The following is a 21,049-nucleotide window of genomic DNA, read 5'->3' as shown; positions in this document are numbered from 1 at the left end:
AAGGAGGAGAAGCAGAGAAAAGGTCAACCAGACACCAGAGGGAGAGCCAGAAGATGACGTGGCAGGAAGGTTGAGGAGCAGAGGGAAGTGGGGAGCTATTCAGTTTACCCCCCTTCTACTGGCTGTCAACCACTGGGACGACAGCACCCAGCGATTCCCGGTTCAGCCCGCCGAGAGCGGGGAGGGCAGAGCTTGCGCCAAGGCAATCGGGGCTGTTGGCGGGGAGGATTCAGGGCGTCGGTGCTGTCCCTGACTCCGGCTCTGCAGCTGCAAACAACTTGGGTTTTTGTTCTGGCCTGACGCGCTGCACCTGTTTAATGGGGAGGGCTCTACCTGGTGAGACTCCAGGTTCCAAGGCCACAAGGAAGAGATGCTCCAGAGCCGAATTCTTTCTGGAACCTCAGCATGCTTCCCTGGTGAGACTTTCAGTCTCCCGGAAAAAGCAGGTAGCCCTGTTTACCCCACTCGACATGAGAAATCCGGGTGGTTACTAGTCTCAGATGTGAACCTCACTTTGGTCTCTGACCCCATGGGTGTGAAATCATGGGTCTCTGGGGGTTGGAAGGAGAGAAGACAGGGCTCTCCTGACCAAGCCCCAGGGCTCTCCGAAGCAGCTGTGTCAAACTGTGTCAAACCCACACCTCCCACATGCTTTCCTGGCTGGACATTCGCCCTGCTGTGCCACCCCTCCCCAGCACATGATTCCCTTCTGATGGGAGTCATCACGCAATGACATGTCCTACTTCTCGAGGAGTAGAGATGGGCCTCTTTCCTCTGGATCCTGCCAGTTCCCACCCTCCAGCAGGGGGCTGGCTTGTGGGCAGCGGGGCGTGTTTCTAGGCAGTGAAACTGTAAGGAGGCACCTTGGGCTTGAAACTGCACAAGGGTACGGAGAGCAGGGGCCCAGGCTGGCCTCCTGGAATGGAGGACACAGGGTTATTGTACAGGAGAGAGAGACACAGGCAGGTCTTGTGGGTGTGACCTGGGGCTGGTAGGAGCGGACAGCAAGTGAATTAATTTGCTCGTGAGCGCCCCGTGTGTGCAGAGCTCTGCTCCGGCACCAGTCACAGGAAAACAGACCTGCTCTTTGCACTTGAAGAGCTCACGGTCAAGCTAGAGGACAAAACATGCCCACAGGGAAACAAGGAGAAAGCAAAGGCACGGGAACCGCTTGCAACAGGAAAAGGCAGATCCTGGGAGAAGACAGGGCAGTTGATGGCGAGCCGGAGGGGGACACCAGCCTGGCATTGTGAAACTGGGCCATGATATTGAGGGAGGTCCCCCAGTGGGGTGAAGTCCTTTGAGCCCCCACAGGGCTGGGTTAGGAAGAGGTTAAGGCATTCAGCAGCAGGCTGGGCAGAAACAGTGCCCGGCTCATTATTAGCCATCCAAGAGTTTCACTTGGTGGCCGTAACAGGACAAGCCTCCCATCTGTCTCCGTTCCCTTCCCCTCCCTTCCCTGGGGAAGGGCCACTCGATAGCCACAATCGGAACCCTTTGTGGGCCACTGAGCACAGCCCTCAGAGTTGGGTTTTAAAGAGGCAGTGTGCTTCTCGGGGGAAAGGGAAGGAGGAGAGGGGCTGATGGGCACAGCGAGCTGGGGCTATGGAGGGGTGTGTGCGTGTGTGTGTGTGTGTGTGTGTGTGTGTGTGTGTGTGTGTGTGTCAGTCACTTGGGGCGCTGATGGAATGCCTGTGGCTGGCAGAGCTCCGAGCTGGAGTGTGGATGTGTCTGTGCACAGGTCTGGAGGAGAGGGTAAGACAGGCTGTTTGACTGTGTGGGTGTGTGCACGAATGTGTATAGTAGGACTTTCTGTTGTTGGTTAAACAACCTGTTTCTATTTCCCCCAGCTAGAACCTGGCTCCCTGGAGCCAGAGTTTTATTAATTGCTCATTCTGTTCACACCTCTGGCAGACAGGACCCTAGGAGGCTAGGAACTAATTATGTGCCAAAGAAGCCCCTCCTGGTTCTGTCCTCTGGAGCGACACCTGGGCGTGCGGCCCACCTCTCTTCCACAGTCAGGTGAGCAGAGTCTGAAGGACAGGAGGGGGCAGGCTCTGAGGTCCTACAGGCTCAGATACTGACCTGGTGTTAGCGGCAGTTTCTATCACCTAACACCACGGCTTTAGGTTTTCAGGGTCGTGGACGGCAATTCTCAACTAGGGGACAGATGGCTTTGTGCTAGGGCAAGGCATGGTTGGTACCCTGATTTTATTTTTTTTTATTTTTAAATTTTTTTTTTTTCAACGTTTATTTATTTTTGGGACAGAGAGAGACAGAGCATGAACGGGGGAGGGGCAGAGAGAGAGGGAGACGCAGAATCGGAAACAGGCTCCAGGCTCTGAGCCATCAGCCCAGAGCCTGACGCGGGGCTCGAACTCACGGACCGCGAGATCGTGACCTGGCTGAAGTCGGACGCTTAACCGACTGCGCCACCCAGGCGCCCCAAGTACCCTGATTTTATATTTGGAAGTGAAAGGAGCCTATGATCTTTGCGTCATCAAGTACAAAAAGGGCACGGGGTTTTTATTGTTTTCAGTGGGTCATGAATTTTTAAATGTGGAAAAACACTGGCCTGTGATGAGCCAGCTGCAAGTGCGTCTTTGATGGGTGGATTCCCCAGGGGTTCTCAGGGAGTGACACTGAGCAGGCCCATGCGAGGCCCGTCTTCCCGCACTCTCGTTCTCCCAAACTGCTCTCTACTGGGAGGTTCGCGTTTCTTGATTTGCCATCAAACCCAACTCCTGATTTTCTCTAGAGGCTGAAATTTGAGTCGGTGTGACTGGGGGTCCAGTCCTCCGGGCTTGGTGTAGGGAGGATTCCTTTCCAGAAAGGATATCAGAACCCCACCAGCCACGGCCCCGCCTCTGCTGCGAGGAAATTTCCACAGCGACTGATGCTAGGCCGCTGGGCAGAGGGTTCATTCCCCCCCTCCCCCCCAGGAACAACTGTGGGACCACCATCCCCATCTCCACGGGCCCCACCTGACTCCCGAGGTAAGAGGAGGCGGCCTCTCGGGCCTCTCCTCAGCCTTACAACAGCCTGTAGCAGGTCCAGGGGTCACCGCCTACTCTTTCCTTCCGCCACCACTGCGGGGGCTCCTCGGGGAGGTGGCTCGTGATCCTTCTCCAGTCCCGCGTGCTCTACAAGAGCAGGCCCCCCTCCCCCACCTGGCCTGGGAGAGAAATGCCAACTGACCTTAAAGGTGTGTTTTCGGCTGATGTTGTCCGAAGGCTGCACTGCCGCCACCCGGAAGCTCAGGAGCGGGATGCTACCCAGGATGCTCTCCTCCTTCTCATCTGTCGGGTGAACAGAGGCCCGGGTGAGACGCACGTGCCCGTGGCCCGCACAGAGGGGGAGAGAGAGGAGGGTATCCGCCCTCTTACGACAGATACCGATAAATACTCGTGGCTCGTCTACGGCCTGTCAGGACTCGGGGCCGCCACCCACCAAGCACCCAGGGTGTGCTCTGTACAACAACGCGAGGCACGCTCCCGGGAGGTAGGGAACCCGGCGGCCTTGCAGACACGGTTCTAGATACCGGGACTAGAGAGGCGAACGAGAGAGAAGTGGTACGCACCCTCCAGGAGCTTACCTTAGGGTAAACAGATAAGTGACGACTGACATTACGGAGGGTTTGCTATACGCCGGGTACTGTTCTAAGTTAATGGCCTTAAAGGATTTCACCGTACCAACAATCCCACGAAAAGGTCCTGCTATTACCCCATTTTCTGGGGAAGGAGGCTGAGATGCAGCGGAGAGGTTAAGTAATTGGTCCCAGGTTACTTAAGTAGAGAGTGGTGGATTGGTCTTTGGACCCAAGAAGTCTGACTCCCAAGCAGGCATTCTTTTTTTTTTTTTTTTTTAATGTTTACTTACTTTTGAGAGAGAGACAGAGCATGAGCGAGGGAAGGGCAGAGAGAGAGGGAGACACAGAATCTGAAACGGGCTCCAGGCTCCGAGCGGTCAGCACAGAGCCCGACGCGGGGCTCGAACTCACGAACCGTGAGATCATGACCTGAGCCGGAGTCGGACGCTTAACCAATTGAGCCACCCAGGTGCCCCCCGAGCAGGCATTCTTAACCACTCTCCTGTCTATAGAGACTCTGCAAGCAAGACAATTCCAATAGGGAAAGACATAACAGGATGATAATGGGATCGGGCAGGGCAGAGAGGATAGTCCCCTCTTCGGCTCTGGCTCCTCTGGGTAACTGTTTCCAAGGTTTTCCCAGGCACCCAGCAGCTTGCTCTGTCCTCTCCTGACAGGGGTCTGCCTTCCCCTCTATGGCCCCCTTGTCTCCACAGGAAGACATGCCCCTGCGTAACCTCTTGGCCCTCTGTTCCCCGGATCAGGCTAACAGCCAGGCTGTTACATAATTCACCCCGAATCTCCAAAGGAGCCTGATGGATTAGCTAGTCAGGCACCCCCCCCAGGTGTCAGCAGGAGCCACGGAAGGTGGGGGTGCTCTGTGGAATAGGTGGGGGGGGCAACTATGAGGCCCTGGCAAGCCTCTCCCCACTTCCCTGGGATAGCTCTTGAGTCCTGGGGCTAGAGACCCTGCAAAACCCTCAGGGTTCAGAAGGGGTCTCTGGGATTATACGCTCATGGGTTTCCCTTTTCTTCTTCCTCATCACTTAGATAAGATACTTGGCTTAAGGCCCAGCTTCCTATGCAGACTCAGCATGGTACCCAGAGGAAGGGCTGAGCCAAAGGATCAGGAGGAACCCAGGGCCGGGGACCCAGGGCTTCTTCAGGGAAACAGAGGCTGCCATCTTCTGGGGGTGATGGCCTTCTGCCTGGTAGTCTCCAGGCCAGTGTTTACGGGGTCTCTTGAGCGCATCTCTCAGTGGATGGTGGCCCCCATCACAGTGCCTCTTGAGTTCACAGCTCTTACGTTTCTACCCTCACGCCAGTCCCAGAGTCTCTTGTCTGCAGAGGGCCTGGCTTTCCTTCATATTCGTTCATACTCTGGCTCCAGTCGGCCCTGGGTCCCAGAGGCTCAGCACCAGGGACCAAGCCTTGGCGGATTCTTCTCCCCCCGTCTTGGGGTTTTCTCTGTGACTGGATCCTGTATATGCAGCCCCTTCCTGATTTCTCTCCTCGGGTTCAGGTGGCAGCAACGCAGGGCACAGGGACAGCAGCATTCTGGAGGGTCACTGGGTACAACCTTTGTTTGTGCAAGTTAATGATTCACTGAATTGCCCCCAGGAGGCCCAGAGGAGGCAGGGCTCTGCCATTCCCGGGACATGGAGGAAAAGAAACAGCCTCTCCTGCTGCAAAATCACTTTGCCCTTCTCTTCTTGTGGCCCCGCGTCAGCGTGACGGGGCCGTCGCTGTCATCAGCCCTCACTAGCTCCCAAGGTGCCTTCCTTGACACAACGTTGCTGTACATATTTTAAAAATAACTTCCTGGAGGCTGCCTCACCAAAGTTATTAGGTCTCTCTCTTTCTCTTTCCGTTTTTGAGAGGCTAGAGAGTGAGTGTAGGGGTGCACGGAGAGGACAGAAGCTGGGGGATGTTCGTTTACTCAACGCTGGGCGCCTACAATGTGCCATGCACCGTTTTAGGCGCTGTGGCGACAGCGGTGAACAACACTGCGATTTCTGCCCCCACAGACTGGATCGGACACTCCAGGGCGACGGGAGGAAGCTCCACACACAAGCCCCGATCGGTAGGTCACCTTACCTAGTAGTGAGTAGGGACCTTCCTCTTCTCCTTCCCGTTCCTACCCCATCCCCCACCCCAGGACTTCACCGCGTGTCACATGACTTTCCTGTTCACCCACTGTGTCCTCCATCTGGACCTAGAACTCTGCCTGAAACCTCGAGGGTGCCCGGGAAATATTGTGGAATGTGACGTGATCGAGCGCGTGAGCAAGCGGGCTCTGTCTTCACCCCACCGTCAGGACCCACAGGTGCCGGCACCTATGGGGCATATTTGCATATCCCCCCTCCCACCGCCACCGCCCGGCCACCGTTGGTCCACTGACCAACGTCCACCCGAAGCAGAGCCTGATGATTTGGCAGAACAAGCAAGAGTGGGCCCTGCCTTCCTGTGGCCCCTGCCAGCCCCAGTGGAAGCGAAGCTCACCTTTATAGTAGAAGAGACAGCGATCCACCAGGACGAACCAGCGCTTGTTCCACTGCTTGACCCCGGAGCTGGCCTGTGGGACACGTGGAGACAGAAGGGAGGGACCGTGAGCTGGGCACGGGAGGGGGGATGCAGGGGAAGGTGTGCGGCACGAATTATATAAGGACATCCTGCCTCTGGTTACGGTTTTGCCAGTAACCAGTGGCAGCCAACCCCCTTAAGACCTCGGACGCAGGAAACGGACCCTGGACTATTGCCCGTGACCTTCCAGTTCTGTCTTTCTGCGCCTCAGCATCTCTCCCAGGGAAGATAAAAGGGGTGAGAGATGAGCCAGGATAAGTGGGCAGAGGGCAGTCAGGCAGAGTGGCAAGGTCAAACTGGGAAGAATTAGCGGACCCCTAGACTAAGGACAGTCCCCTTAGTGCAGCAAGAGGGACCTGCTGAGAATGAGCCAGACGGTGCTCTCATGGGGTTGGTGACCCAGCGTACTTCAAAGTCACTGCATCTGCCCATCGGGAGACCTGGCTGGATTCCCATATTTGACATTAATTTTTCTGTGTGATTTTGGGAAGATACTCAACTTCTCTGAGTCTTTATAAAATTAGGAGATTCACAGAGATATACCAAGAATAGGATACGGAAGCACATACCAAAACACGCAGGGACTCAGAAATACAGAGGAATCGGAGCGGCGGTCATGGTGGGGGGACCGGCAGAGGAGTCCTCACCTGCTTGAAGAGCCAGCCCGCCTTGGTGACAGGTGCATTGAGATTCCGCTTCATGGAGTGTGAGCGCTTCCCAAAAGCGATGGCTTTGCGGGATGTTCGGGTTGCCTGGGGAGACCGAGAGAGAAGCAGGCCTGACTTTCTTCCTGTCCTCCTCTCTGCTCTATCTGCAACGGAAGCTACCCTCGGTGGGAGCTGTATCTCTCTCCACGCCTGGGGGACTCGTCACGCCAAGAGGACCAGGTGGGACTCTTGGATCTGTCCTCATTCAAGGGCACAGCTGTCCAATTCTTCAGTGCTTTTCTCTTATCTCTAAAATGGGGCTCAAAATCAGTCCGACCCGTCTCACAATGGTGTGGGTTTTGTTGTGGTGGTTGTTGTGAAGAGAAAGTAAGATTTTTCATTTCGCCCCCGGGCTTTCTTCTACTGTCCTGACTCCCCAACTCTTTGGTAAAGCTTTCTGGCACCCATCCAAATACAAGTACATTCCTGATGTCATCATCCTGTCAGAGTCCTGCTCCCTCTCGAATGGCCGACGTAGCACAGAGCAGGGAGGATACACAAGTGTTCTCCTAGCTCCTTGTTGCCACATGGACACTGTCACCCTTCCGCATGCTGGCAATAATCACTCTGGAAGCACCCCTGATCTTCCATTGTTTAGTCCTTTTCATCACTGTCAGCTTCTAGATCAATTCCTTCAGAATCTTAAGATTCTGGTACCAATCATCCCCTTCATTCAAAGTCTTGCCATCACCGTGACCTTGTCCCTGATGATGACCCACCCACTGCACCGTGAGGTCCTCAGTTCCAAAACCATTTGCTTCTACCCCAGCACTCACTCCATGGCCGCACCTTTGACCTGGTCACACCCAGGCCCCTTCACCACTGACATCTTCAATTCTGAGATTTCGACTTCCTGACGCCCTCCTGTCCTTTGGGCTTGCTCACCCCATTACTCGACACCATCAGCTTTTCTACTCCATTGGCATCTCCAGCTCTTCAGTCCTCCCCTTTTCTTCTGGATCTGTCAGTTGCCTCTTGGTTGTATCTATTTCCCTAAGAAGCCCAGGGGTGCCTGAGTGGCTCAGTTGGTTAGGCATCTGACTTCTGCTCAGGTCATGATCTCGCGGTTTGTGGGTTCGAGCCCCGCATCGGGCTCTGTGCTGACAGCTCGGAGCCTGGAGCCTGCTTCGGATTCTGTGTCTCCCTCCCTCTCTCGGCTCCTCCCTCGCTTGCTCTCTGTCTCTCTCTCAAAGATAAACAAACATTAAAAAAATTTAAAAAATTACTTAAGAAGGCCAGGCCCCACATGGGAATAGGTCAACTACCCTCCCAAACACCCCATCCGTTGTCATTGCTTGGCCTTCTCTAAAACTCAAAATCCCCGAGCAAGCAAATTATCCTCTGCCTGCACTCACTGCCAGAGTACAGCTCTGGCAGAGGAGAAGCACACTGCAGTACAGATGAGGCCGCCACAGACCACCGTCCCCAAGCACAGCTCGGCTCATGAGCCATCATTCCGCTCCCTGCCCCGCGAGCTCCCCCTCTGCCCTCCCCGCGGTGGACCCGGCTCCCCTCCTGCCAACACACAGATAATCCGGCGATCAGACATGCACTTCCTCAATTTCACACCCTTTTACCTAGAAAATTACTGTCCTCACCACTCATCCCCTCGTCCTCTTCCATGTCAAAAGAGGTGTCGTCTTCCTTTTCAAGGCTAACACATTCGACCCACCATCTCCTGGGACTTTGCTCCATTCATAATCTCCTCTCAAATCGTCTTCAACTTTTCCTTCTCTACTGGCTGCTTCTCCTGGGCACATGGGCTCAGTCCTCTCCATCTTAAGGCATCAGTCTGTCTCTGTCTGTCTTTCTTCCCTCCACCTCTCTCTGTCACACACACCAGAATCCCCCCTCAACTCTACATCCACTGCCTGTTGTCAGGTAACACTTTCCCTCCTGTCCCTGCAGGAATATTCTCCTGGGAAGAGTCCTGACATCCTCTCCTCGCGTTTACTCCTAACCCCCCTGCACTTCTCTCCTGAAGTGGCAGCTGCAACATCATTGAATTAAGGCTGCTCAGTCTTAGGCCATCATCCTAAGACCCTGGAGAGCATTTACTTTCTCTGCTTCCTGCGACTCTTGGTTTCTGTGACAGTATTCTTTCTTCTGAGCTCCTCCACCTGTGGCCGCTCCTCAATCTCCACCTTTACTCAACTGGTGGACCTTGACCAAACTTCTAAAATTCCCTTTTCTCTTGTTCCACGCTGTCTATGTATCTCATCTATACCCATTGCCTTGACTACCAGCAATGGACTGAAAATTCCCTAATCTGTACCTAAGACTTCTCTCCTAGCCCTGGTCCATTTTGTAACAGGTTGTCCAGCCAGGATGAAGTAAATGCAAACCCAAGCCCATTGTCTTCCTAACCAAGCCTGTTCTGTATTTCTCACTTGGTGAATGGTACTACAATCCACCCACTTGCCCAAACTAGAACTCTGAATCGCCTCACACCATTCCCTCCTCCCTCCTCTCCTTATCCCACATTTACGGGTGGGTGAGTCTATGTTCCTAACGGTTCTCGGATCTGTTCTTTCCTGTTGGGTCGTCATCTCTTCTTGCTATGCACCTTCTGGAACAAGTCAGGTTACTTCTCTAAAACAGGGTAATCATGACGCTCTCTTAACGTTTCTTACTACCTCTCACCACTTGGAAGACTATTCAATTTCTTAGCATGGCTCACAAGGCAGGTCTGTAAGAGTCGCCGGGCCCATGACCCGCCGTCTGCCCCTCTACCCAACAGGTCCCTTGCGGTCAGGCCAAACTCCTGGTGGTTCTCTCCCATCCTCCCTGCTTTTGCTCATGACTCATGGAAGACAGGGGGATCAGGATCTCCCTCGTTCCCTAACAAATCCCAACTCATCCTTTAAGCCCAGTGTAGACCCCCCCTACTCCACAAAACCTCCTGGATCCCCCGGGGCAGTTAGCTGCCCCTCCTGTCTGTCCATTCCTGCAGTCTAAAGCATGTCACACTGCAATGGAACTGTTGGCTTTCCAGCTCCTTCTCCAAACTCTGAGCTCTTTGTAGGGAGGAAGTTGAATCTTATTCATCTCTTCGTCACCAGAGCCCGGCAAGGTATCTGGCTACAATAAACATTTAGCAAATGCTTGCAGAAGAAAGGAAAGAAGAAATTGGGATTTATTATAAAGCACACCCCAATCTGGGGAATAAAATTGTTTTCTAACCTTTACTAGTAAAAATCCACATATAAAGGCTGAGATTAGGCACCTGAATCACCACCTACTCCCCTAAGAATAAGCAAATCCGCAAATCCTTCCCTTCCTTCTCAGGCTCTCACCTGCCATAGCTTCACCTCCTCTCTGTGGCCTAGAAGCCACTCCCATAGTTCACCACTTCAGCCATTCTCCTGCCAAACCCTCCATACTCTCTCGCCTCCTTATCTTTCTGCCACGGCTTCCCAGCACCACTCAACCTTAGGCCAATCCAACCGTCTGCCTTCCCTGCTTTCACAGCCAGTCTGGGAGTGGTGCTGGAGTAAAACCACACACAACTGTGGACTGGAGTCAGCCAGAGTCAAGTCTGTGACCTCAGTTGACCGTTCGACATTATCACGCAATATTTCATATTCCCCTCGTTGTCCTCTGTTCCTGTTCTCCAAACCTTGGGCATATTCTCAAGCCTCATTGCCTCTCCACCCACCCCACTCTCTGCAGAAAACCCTACCTCCTACCTCCCTGTAGAAGCTGAGGACGTCAGATGGGAACGTCTTTAACTTTCCACACCCCCACCTCCTAGCTTCACATGACTTTCCCGTGTAGCTCAGGAGTACCCCTTCCCTATGCAGGCTAACAGCACCTCTGCATCGGACTTCTCCTGTCTCCACAGAAATGAGACTCACGGCTGTCCCCTTCCTCCTGAACCCATCTACTGGGCCACGCCCCTCCTGCTCGCACATCTCAAAACAAAACAAGATGGACCAAGCAGACCTCCTGCCATCCGGCATATCTTCTGGCTTCTGTCCCCTACCCCTCAGTCCCCCTAACAGTGAAGTTTCTTTACAGATACGTACATTTTAATATTTCAAACGCTTCAGAAAAGTAGAGAATAAATCCCCACTTTGTTGGTTTCTAACAAAACGTGACAAATACAGCTGAAACTCCCTTTGAGCCCCTCCTCAATCTCATTACCTTTCTTCCTTCCTAGAGGCAACTGCTGACCCCAAACTAGTCAGCTTGGCAGTGGTTACACGCTTGCACTACAAATATACCTATACATATGCCATGTCACTTTCATGTCCGTTTTACGTAAGCGATAGCACGTTTTTCATACTCTGCAACTTGCTTCTTACCCAACATTACATTTTCGAGATTTAGCCTCGTTAATACACATAGCTCTCGTGCAATTTAATTTTTGGAGAGCACTCTATTATATGACTGTACTACCCCTTACTGTCCAGTTTCTTAGAAGACTAGTTTCTACTCTTCATCGTCTGTCTGCCCTCCCAACTCCTCTTTAGCTCTCTCCTGCTCGCCTTCTGCTCCCATCCCACCACCTGTCAGGTTCTCCAGTGGTACGCCCCATGGACGCTTTCAGCCCTTATCTTACTGGACCTCTGTGCCACATTCTTGTCTGGATTACTTCTTCCTCCTGAGGCTCTCCTTCCTTTCTGAGCTCTCAATTGGCATCTCCTCCAAGCATGATTCCTCTTTTGCCGTCCCCCTAGATCAGTGGTTCTCAATAGGTGGAGGAGGGGGCAATTTTGTGCCCCAGGGAACATTTAACAATGTCTGGAGACGCTGGTTGTCATAGGGCAGGTATTACCGACATCTAATGGGTATAGGCTGGGGATGCTGCTTAACATCCTACAGTGACAAGACAGTCCCAAACCACAAAGAACTATCTGGCTCCAAATGCTAACAGTGCCAAGGTTGAGAACCCCCAGTCTAGAGATTGATCTTCTAGAAGGTTCCGGTCTGACCCCTCTTCCCTTCCTGTGCTCCACCCCTCTTGCATCACCTCACTTGCTCTTTGGAGACCGTTGAAACAGCTGGACAGGCTAGCATATTTCCTAGGATTCCTACCTGACAGCTTGCCTTGGGGGCTAGACTTACCCGGACGCTGGGCCGCTCTGGGGGGACCTCGGACACCATGTTGTGGTTCGATGTGTCGCTGTTGGTGATAGCCGGGCGTTTTCCACCTGCTTTATTGGACATGTCCAAGGCCGATCTGATTTCAGGTTGATGAAAACAGAAGAAAGGGACTGGTCAGCACCCAGAAAGAATGGAAGGGCCCTAGCTGTATTCCCTACCCTGCCACCCACTGTTCCAGCATCAGCACAAAATCACGTCCCCTAAGTGCTGTCAAGAGGTCACCTCAGCTGCTCCTTCCGCTCTTCTGAGACCACATGCCAGTAATCTTGGTTGGGCATTTTCCTCTTTCTTTCCTGTAAACTTATTTTAAAAACCTAGACCTTAGGACTCTGGAACTCCTTTTTCTTCTAACTGAAGAGACACAATGCCTCAGTGGATATGAGAGTCATTTAATGATCTTTCTTTTCCTTCCATTCACTGAGCCGAGATCCACAGAGGAAGCCAAGAGGAATTCACATTTGGCTCTCAGGGGTATATCACCTTCCCTCAGCACCTCCCTCAAAGGCCCCTGGGTGATACGCCCACCTCAAAACTATCTCACTCCTCGAGCCTGAGATCTGGGAGACGCTGGGAAAAGTGGGTGAGGTCAACAAGCTGGATGGCCCTTAGAAGCTTCCATTCCTCAGGACTGAGGTGAGAGACCCTAACTCCCTCTGCTCTCCACACCCCCTCTTTCCCCTTCCCAGCTGCAAAGTGGCAGTGGGGGCGGGGGTGGGGAAGGCTGGAAAGGTCAAGCAGCCAATGGGGGCAGACATACGTTTTCAAGTTAAATTTTTTGTTTTCTTCTGGGACCTGGCCAGTCACTGGGTGCAGAAATGTGTTCCGTCTTTCATTGTGGCTGTGGAGGCAAAAAAAGAGAGAGGTTGTGATAAAGACGGAGAAGGCAGAGACACAAGCTAAAGGAAGGGTGGGCCCCAGGCAGTGACAGGGCCCGGTGGCCCCATGGGAGATGGTCCCTCTGTCCTCTGTGGGGTCCAGGAGAGGCAGGCTGGGGGGCTGGGCTGCAGGAAAAGCAGCTGCAGTCAGGTGGGGGGTAGGGAGACACCTTTCACTAGTCAGTGCTAACTACTTACACAGATCTCTGAGGCTGGAAATACGTCCCACTTAACCCCTTCAGTGGTGACCCTGGGCTTGTAACTGAGTGGGGGGGGGGGGGGCGGGACTCTCCAACAGCCAAGGTTTCGTGTGTGGCAGGTTCTCTCCCAGGAACAGCTCCTGCCGGTGCCCCACATAAAAACTGCTCACTCATTATTTGCTGAAAGAATTCCCTTGTGACCTTGGACTCCTTTCTCTCCTGTTTTATGTTGCATCTCTTGCTTTACGTGAAACCAGAGATCCAGAAACTCCATTCCTGAGCTCGGGCTGGGACCCACTCACGCTTCCAGTTCAGGGTCCCTGCATCTAAGGGGCCACTTGATGTACTGAGGCCCCAGGGACCGACCGTCAGGCATCGAGGTGAGTGCCGGCTCCACAGTCACATCTAATTAAGGGATGCTGGGGCCTGGGGTGGGCTGGGGTGCTGGGAGGACAGGCTGCTAGGAAACGGGGTCTGTGCAGAAGCAGATGGGGAGCAGGGCCGTGGAGGCTCCTTGGGGAAGTCCTGCTGTGGCTCTCTGGCTGGCTGAATGTCAGCCTAGTTTCCTGGTGGCTTCTGGGGGAGACAGACAGTCTGTGAAAAGGGTAGCAGATAGACCTTAGAGGGGGGCTGGTGCTGTGGGTCTAAGCCACCAATGGCAGCCATTGAAGATGGCTTCTGAGAAGAGGGGATCACTTGGCAAGAACATTGTAGGATCCAAGCATCTAGCCAGTGGGGGACTGGGTGAGTTTTAAGGTCTTCACTCATCCCTCGTGACAGATGCTGTGAGAGTCCAGAACAGTCTCAGTCCGCCCCAAGAAGCAGGCACCTGGACAGCGCCTGCTGAAGCCATGCCAAGCTTGGGGCTTGGGGTGGGGGTGGGGGGGTCCTGACACCAGGCCACTTGAGCACTCTGACAGCGACCAGCCAGGGCTGCCTGGCATGCGGCACCCCAGCCGGCCCCCGAGGAAAGAGAGCCTAGCATGGTCCCTTCCCCTCCACGTGAGAAGTAACCTTATGGAGACCTGTCTTCAATAGTCCGGGAATCTCAGCCCCTGGGCTGTCTGCTGGAGTTAGAGATAATAACAAACGGTGGGTTTTTTTTTCAGCTCCCAAACCAGCCATGTTCAAATAGAATCCAAAGCCCTGTGCAGAGAAGCCCGGTGAGCAGTGGCCACAGTCTATGTGGAAATCTAGGGTTTTGCAGCTTGGGCTTGCCGGCCAGGACCCTAAATCTGGCCAGTGTCCACCAGGACTCGGTTCCAACTCCTGCATATTGCTCACCTGCTCTCCACGTCTCAAACTTTATTCCCTCCTCCCTCCAACAGGGATGCTCTCCTCAACTGCAGGGCATCGTTGCAAGGAAGGGTAACTGGTTCCAGTCCCCCCTGCCCCCCGCCTCTCCCCCATCGGGAGGCGAGCAGTTTGTGAAAATAAGGTCCTCGAGGTGCCAAGATCTCTGCTTTTCCCCGGTGGCACAGAGCGCCTGCTCCCCACCTCCCACGTCCAGCCCGCTACATGTTCCCTGTGCTAACTGCCGGAACCTTCCCCACACACACTGGTATAGACAGACAGACACACACACACACACACACACACACACACAGAAGCACACACAGTCTGCTGTCAGCCGGCACACGTCTCTCAAGGGACAGCGAATTGCTCCCTGCCCCAGACTCTCCTACCCAGCAACCCCTACAAATGACGTCCTCTCTCCATCCCGGCGCTACCAATTTCAAAATAGCTTCCCCTTCACAAGCACTGCAATGCAGCAGCCATTGACCTAACTCCTCTTCCTTCTCCAGGTCAGGTCTGGCAGGGCCCTCGCTCAGAAGCCCCCTACCCAGCGAGCCGCCCATCAGCCCGCTCACGGAACTCGGCTCACCGGCCACTGAAGAAATCCCTACCTGACCCGCCGATCAGCCCGAAACTTCAACATCCTTTTGGCAGCTCTGTCCCCTGTTCGGCAGCCTCAGAGGACCTGCCAGCCACCCTGCTCCTACCATCCCTCTGAGAAGTAAGTCCTCTGGGTCCCGGTGGCCAGCTCGGAGCGCGAGGCAGGCGTGGCTGGCTCCCCCTCCTCCCGGCTCCGGCACCAGGCGAGGGGGAGGGGCTCTCCCCGGGTGGTGGCAGGGGGTGCCCAGGTGCCCTGGGGGGCCCGTGGCTTCCTAGCATCCAGCCCGAATGCTGCCGTCTGAGTGCTGGAGGCAGATTAAATGAGCAGGGATGATATCCTCCCGGTCCAGGTCCCCGAGGAGAAAACGCTGAAACAGAGGCGGGCGGGCGCCGAGCAGGTGTACAAGTTCCAGGTAGTCCGACCTCCCTGAGCTAAGGACACAGAGTGGCCGGGCGGGCGGAGCCGTCTGGGGCCGCGCTCCCATCTGCCCGGCCTGCAGGAAGACGGTCTTTCCTGCCTCCCGACCCCCAGCCCCGAACGCAGGCCCTTGGGCTGAAATCCACGTGCTCCGCAGAGACCCTTCTGATCCCGCGGGCACGAGGGTTAAAAGAAGCTCCAGGCTCGGCTGCTGCCACTGCCTAGAAGCTGAGATTAAGTTTCCCAGACTTCGGCGCAGACAGGGCACAGCGAGGGGGGCTTCTGCGCAGCAAACCCCCCCCCCCCAAACGTGCTCTCTTAGGACCTAGCCCCTCCTGGCTTGCCCTCCGCTTGGGGTCCAGCTGAGGGGCACGGGGAGCCAGAGCTGGTGGCAAGGACCTGGCTTCTTTGCTCTGGTGAACTGGAAGGAAAGCTTCCTCCCAAAGCTTGTGAGGAAGAGGGCAGCAAACAGGGCTCAGAGGGGGTCACCGTGTGTTTACTTCTGAAAATCTTCCCAGATGCCATATGATAAATCCCAGCTGGCGACTGTCGCATCTGCTCAGGGGCAAAGGAGGTTTGCATCGCCTTGAAGTTCCCTGAACTCTCTGGGGGCTGAAGACAATCAGATCTCCCCTTTCCCTCATGCCCTCGGTGTCTGAGGGTCCTGGGACTGCAAGGGCCTTCTGAAGGTCATCTCTTCCAACCCCCTGCCTCCAGGCAAGCTCACTCTGCAATCAATCTCATTAAGTGCCCTGGCTGTTCACAAAGGGCTCCAGCAAGGGAGGCTCCAGACCCGCTGTCAGCTTATGCTGCCAACTTGTTCTTTCTTGATATCAAATTTCAGTTCCTCTGGCTTTCCATATTATTCCATTTCTGCCTTCGGATGACAGAATCCCTTCTGAGCAGCGTGGTCCTTTATCGCAGCACCAGGCAGTCCATTGACATCATAGTCTGTTGTTACGGCAATTCTGTGATGTCACAACAGACCCTGAAAGGGGAGGGCGGGTCTAATTTTTCAGATCGAGGTCACAACTCAGAGAACCGTGCAATCAGTGAATGCAAAAGCGAGCAGACAACATTATTATTTAACTGCGACAAGACAAGCCGGCTGGCTAGAGCTGGGGTCAACAGCTACCGATATTGAGGCAACTAATCCTAAATCCAAACGGTCAATATATTCAACCATTTAGCGGTACTTTTGCAAATGGTGACAAGAGCCTTCGGGTGCCAGATCCCACCTCTCTCTGGCCCAGCCTAATTATTTGAGCCCTGCTATGGTTGCGGGAATCTGGGCCCTCCTCTGGTGCCAGCTTGAGGTCTCTGCCTGTGCACAGTAGGCGCCTAATAAATATTTGTTGAACCAACAAGTGAATGAATGAACGAACAAAAGAAACCCTCCGTGCTCCAACTTAATTTTTAGCCACCTGCATTTGGAGTTTGACATTCTATTACCAAGGGCCTCCCTACCTTTGCTCTCTCTTAAAATTAATTACTTCCACTCCATGAGAGAAGCTCTGTCTCTGCCCCCTCGCCCCTTCACTCAGCTCCCCTGCCTGGCTCCCCCTCGAATATATAGCTTGGCTTTGATCCGTCTTCATTAGGAGGGGAAGAAAATTAAGCTCATCTGTACAGGAGGAGGGAGTGGAGGTGCATTGGAAAAAATATCCCCTTTCTCTTCAAGCTGAGCTCAGGAACCTCCCACAGGCTTTGCTTAAGTTGTAAGCTAAATTACTTCTCCCATGCCCAGTGAAGCTGGCACAAGGGAGTAGGAATGTAGGCTCAGGGGCTTTCCCTGCTTGTCGAGGGCTCTGAAATCCTCAGGGTTCAGGCACACAGAATGCCTAGCTGGGGTTCTTTTCCTTCACCACTAAACTGCACAGAATGACAGGTTGTCATTTTAGGGTAGACGTCAAGAAGAACTTACCAGGTGCAGGATATTTTAAAAGGGAAACAAGGATAGGTGATTCATTTTTTCTCTCTTCTTTCCTTTTTTTTTTTTTTTTTGGTGGGGGGGATGTCAAAGGCCTCCATTTCTCAGGAACAAATAGTTATGAGCACATCTCCAAATGGACCTCCTGATTCCCCCCCCCCCCCCCAAAAAGGGGGAGAATCTCAAGCAGTCAAGCAGATTTTGTGATGGAGGCAGGAACATCCCTAAACTCCTGGATCTCCCACTGGGTGGCCACCTTATCCACTGTGCCTACAAACGTGGCCCCAATGGCAGTGCCACCAGTGAAAAGAGAATTGGGCAACACCAGGCTTACAGTCCAAGATCCAACGGGAATTAGCAATGTGACCTGACTTCTCTGGTTATTCGTTTCCTCGTGTGCAAATGAGGTACCTTCTAATTCTATGAAATAATAGCTGGAACTTGCAAACTGTGAAATGTTTTATGCATAAGAGATAATGGCGATGATTAATTTGCTTAAAAACAAATCAAGAAACATGCCAGGTGCCGGAGCTAGAAAAGGAAAAACACACCATTCAGGTTTAAGAAGGCTACGTGCATGGGGCGGGGGCTGGCTTTCCAGAAGTGCCAATACCAGTAAATTACAACAAGCAGAGGCCGGGCATCCGCCTCTCCTTCCTAGTTAGGGCTTTCCTACTTCCTGAGGCGCCCTCAGTCTCCAGGTCCTGGTGACAGCCTCACTACAAAGATAACCCAGTACTGATCTGTCTCCAAACATCCTCCCCAAGCATCGGCATCTGTCTAGAGGGCTACCGGCACTACACGGTCAAAGGCAGCAAATTCAACCCCAGTCTCCGCGACCCTTTGTAGGCATGCATGGTTGCACGTGTGCACGCACACGCGCGCGCGCGCACACACACACACATACACACACACACAGGTTGGACGCCCAGAGCTCCCACCGTGATAAATATTGAACAACTAGAAAAATACACTCAACGCCTTCCACCCTCTGGGCCCCTCCTGGTTATCTGCCCTACACCAAGCTGCCTCATTTCCATAGCTCCCGAGAATCTGCTGACAGAGAATTAGCCCTGGCTAGGCTTCCCCATCCAGAGAGCACTTTGGCTTCTGGCATCACAGCTCATTATATGGAGAGAGGACATGGGGTGAGCGGGGGGAGGGGGGGGAAGCGGGGGGTGCTGCCTGTGGCCCATCCCTCCCACTTCCTTCTTTTCCCCAGCTAGCAAATTCCAAGCGAGGCCATCCACACTCCTGGGACGGCTGCTGCCGGAGGGCGGGGGGAGGGAGGAAGGTAGGGAGAGGTTTGGCTGCAGCTCCCCACCTCCCTCCCCACCATGTCTCATCATTATTTTTGAGCAGCTTTATCTGCTCCGGCATTCTGTCCCAATTAAAACCAGCTCGGTTTGCAGTTCCAACAGCGCTGGTGTGCCTGACCATTGAAGCTCTCCTGATCGTTCCTCGGGAAAAATACGCTGCCCTAGCCAACTTCTCCCCACCAAAGTCCCTCTGTCCTCCGGCCTATTGCTGCCACACAAAGAAGCCAAAGGAGGTCAGGCCCCGGTGGCCCTCCTGGGGATCTGCAGGTGGCAAGGAGCACCTCGGCACGGCACTGTCTCTTCTTCACGTGCTTGCTGCCTGCAGAGCAAAATACCAGCTCTGCGGGCTCTGGGGACCCAGCTGCCAGCCTCACACTGGTACGTGTTCTCTCCTCTCTGCCCTTGCACCATCCTTCCTCCCAGGCCACAGTCATTTCCAAAAGGGCAGGAATAGGGCGTCCTCTGCCAAGCAAGCTTGGAATGTCCTGAAATGCTAGGCCACTGGGCTGAGCGGCTAAAAGGTAAGACTCGGGCCGCCCCCTTTCCTGCTCAACTCTGCCTATCCTCACAGCCCCCATCCCCACCCCAAAGGGCCAAAACACATTTCCCTTCCTATGACCGGTTGTGGAATGCTGGGGGATGTTCACCCGGAGCTCAGTCCCTACCTCAGATAGAAAGCAGATGAGCTGGCTTAGAAGCCAACGGAGGGGAAATCACAAATCAGGGGTCCAGAGTCAGGTTTCCTCCCTTCCCCACCGTGTCCTTCCTTGGGGTCTCGCCGTACTATCTCCTAGCCCCTGCCCTGGGCTGGAAAGAAGCCCCAGACGGCAGAGTAAGGGTTGCGCTCTCGCGGGCTCTTTAGTCCCGGTCACTGTTTGTAGCGTGCACGCGCGCGTGTGCGTGTGTGCGGCGGGGAGCGGCGGATATCTCAGGGAGGGGAAGTTTGCGGGGAGTGTTCATTCTGATCTTGTGCCCCAGCTTGGATTATCTTATCTTCAAACTGATGACGACGGCGACGACGATGGCGATTTTACTTTATGTGATTCCATTCATCTTCCGAAAAATGAAGATAACCGGGGTGGATATTCAGCACAGCCATGCTATGTTATGAAAACGTTGAAATTCTCCCTTATTGGTCAGTAAAGAGCAGCTCTACCAAGCCTCTTGAGCGCCCCCTCCTCACCTCCCCACCGGTGCCTGCCCCGCCCCCCCCCCCCCCCCCCCAGAGATCCAAAGACACCACGGGGGAGGGGGGGCCCACAGGACTCCAGGCCCCTGCCCTTTCTGGTCGACGAATTACTGAACGTCATTCCTGAAGCCGCCATTCCTTAACTGTCAGAACACCAATGGCCCTTGCAAGCGTCAAGATAGGGATTCTGGGCCCAGAAGTTGTGATGTGCAGGACGCAGGACGAGAGGGGCCTTTCCCGCTTTTCCACCCCACGCCTGACCCAACTTGGGAGAACTGGGGCAACGCAGCTCCCTGGGGCTCCTCACCTTCCTTGCCCTCACGCTTTGGTTTTGTTCCCTGCTGAAGGGAAAGGACATTTAGGAAGGACTGTCATTCTGGCTCCACCTTCCCTCCTCACAGCCTTTCCTGAGTGGTGAAGCCTGATGGGAGCAGGGGGAAGGCCCCAGTCTCCTCCCTCAGCCTCCAAGCCGCCTTCTCCTGACAGTCAGCAAGAGTCCCACGAGATAAAGGGGCAGGATACTAATTAATTACTGTCTCCCCCCCCCCCCCCCCCCCCGGCTCTGAGCTAAATCCCAAAACCCCAACCTTTCAGAAGCTGAGGCGGCCCAGCTGTCTGCTTCCGAGCCTCCAGAAGGTCACTGGAACCAGCTCTCTTCATTCCTAGCTCAGCAGATTTGGTTCTGGTGTCCCAGACAACAGTCCCACCCCACCTCACCCCAAGGGAAAGCATTCGACAGAGTCAGTGTTCAGAGAACAATGCAACCAGACTAACGTCCCTCCTTCCACACCCTCCAAGGCTACAAATGCCTTCTCAGTTATCAATCCAGCAACCGGGGAGGGTCAAGTTGTCCTGTGCCTCAGCTTCCTTGTGTCAACAATGAACCAATGGTGCAGCCACTCTGGAAAACAGTATGGAGGTTCCTGAAAAAACTAAAAAGAGAACTACCCTACGACCTAGCAATTGCACTACTAGGCATTTATCCACGGGATACGGGCGTGCTGTTTCAAAGGGACACATGCACCCCCATGTTGATAGCGGCACTATCGACAACAGCCAAAGTATGGAGAGAGCCCAAATGTCCATCGATGGATGAATGGATAAAGACGATGTGGTATATATATACAATGGAGTATTACGCGGCAATCAAAAAGAATGAAATCTTGCCGTTTGCAACTACGCGGATGGAACTGGAGGGTATTATGCTAAGTGAAAGTGGTCAGTCAGAGAAAGA

General features: G+C 54.0%; 1 protein-coding gene and 1 long non-coding RNA gene across 8 annotated transcripts in view; one reads left to right on the top strand and one right to left on the bottom strand.

Annotated features, from left to right (window-relative positions):
• Positions 1-21,049, bottom strand: part of PLEKHA6 (pleckstrin homology domain containing A6) — a 143,542-nt gene that overhangs the window by 29,882 nt on the left and 92,611 nt on the right. The window contains 5 exon segments of the mRNA XM_086693104.1: positions 3,199-3,299; positions 6,092-6,164; positions 6,820-6,924; positions 11,950-12,064; positions 12,746-12,826. Of these exon segments, the coding sequence (XP_086549230.1) occupies positions 3,199-3,299; positions 6,092-6,164; positions 6,820-6,924; positions 11,950-12,064; positions 12,746-12,826 (475 nt within the window).
• On the top strand, positions 1,618-21,047 carry LOC147572518 (uncharacterized). Of its 7 annotated transcripts, none has more exons than XR_015245756.1 (9): positions 1,618-2,022; positions 5,210-5,387; positions 5,617-5,672; positions 12,411-12,621; positions 13,321-13,443; positions 14,173-14,226; positions 14,869-15,080; positions 19,050-19,147; positions 19,605-21,047. It is a non-coding gene; the product is annotated as an uncharacterized LOC147572518 (long non-coding RNA). The 7 variants fall into 7 exon arrangements; XR_015245755.1 differs by having other exon boundaries at positions 10,724-12,621; XR_015245758.1 differs by having other exon boundaries at positions 10,724-12,621; positions 18,720-19,147.

The sequence above is a fragment of the Puma concolor genome, chromosome E4 (genome assembly GCF_028749965.1).
Source record: "Puma concolor isolate L17-30 chromosome E4, mPumCon1.1.hap2, whole genome shotgun sequence".
Classification (NCBI taxonomy): domain Eukaryota; kingdom Metazoa; phylum Chordata; class Mammalia; order Carnivora; family Felidae; genus Puma; species Puma concolor.
The sequence above is the reverse complement of the archived record's forward strand: the minus strand, read 5'-3'. Positions and strand labels throughout refer to the sequence as shown.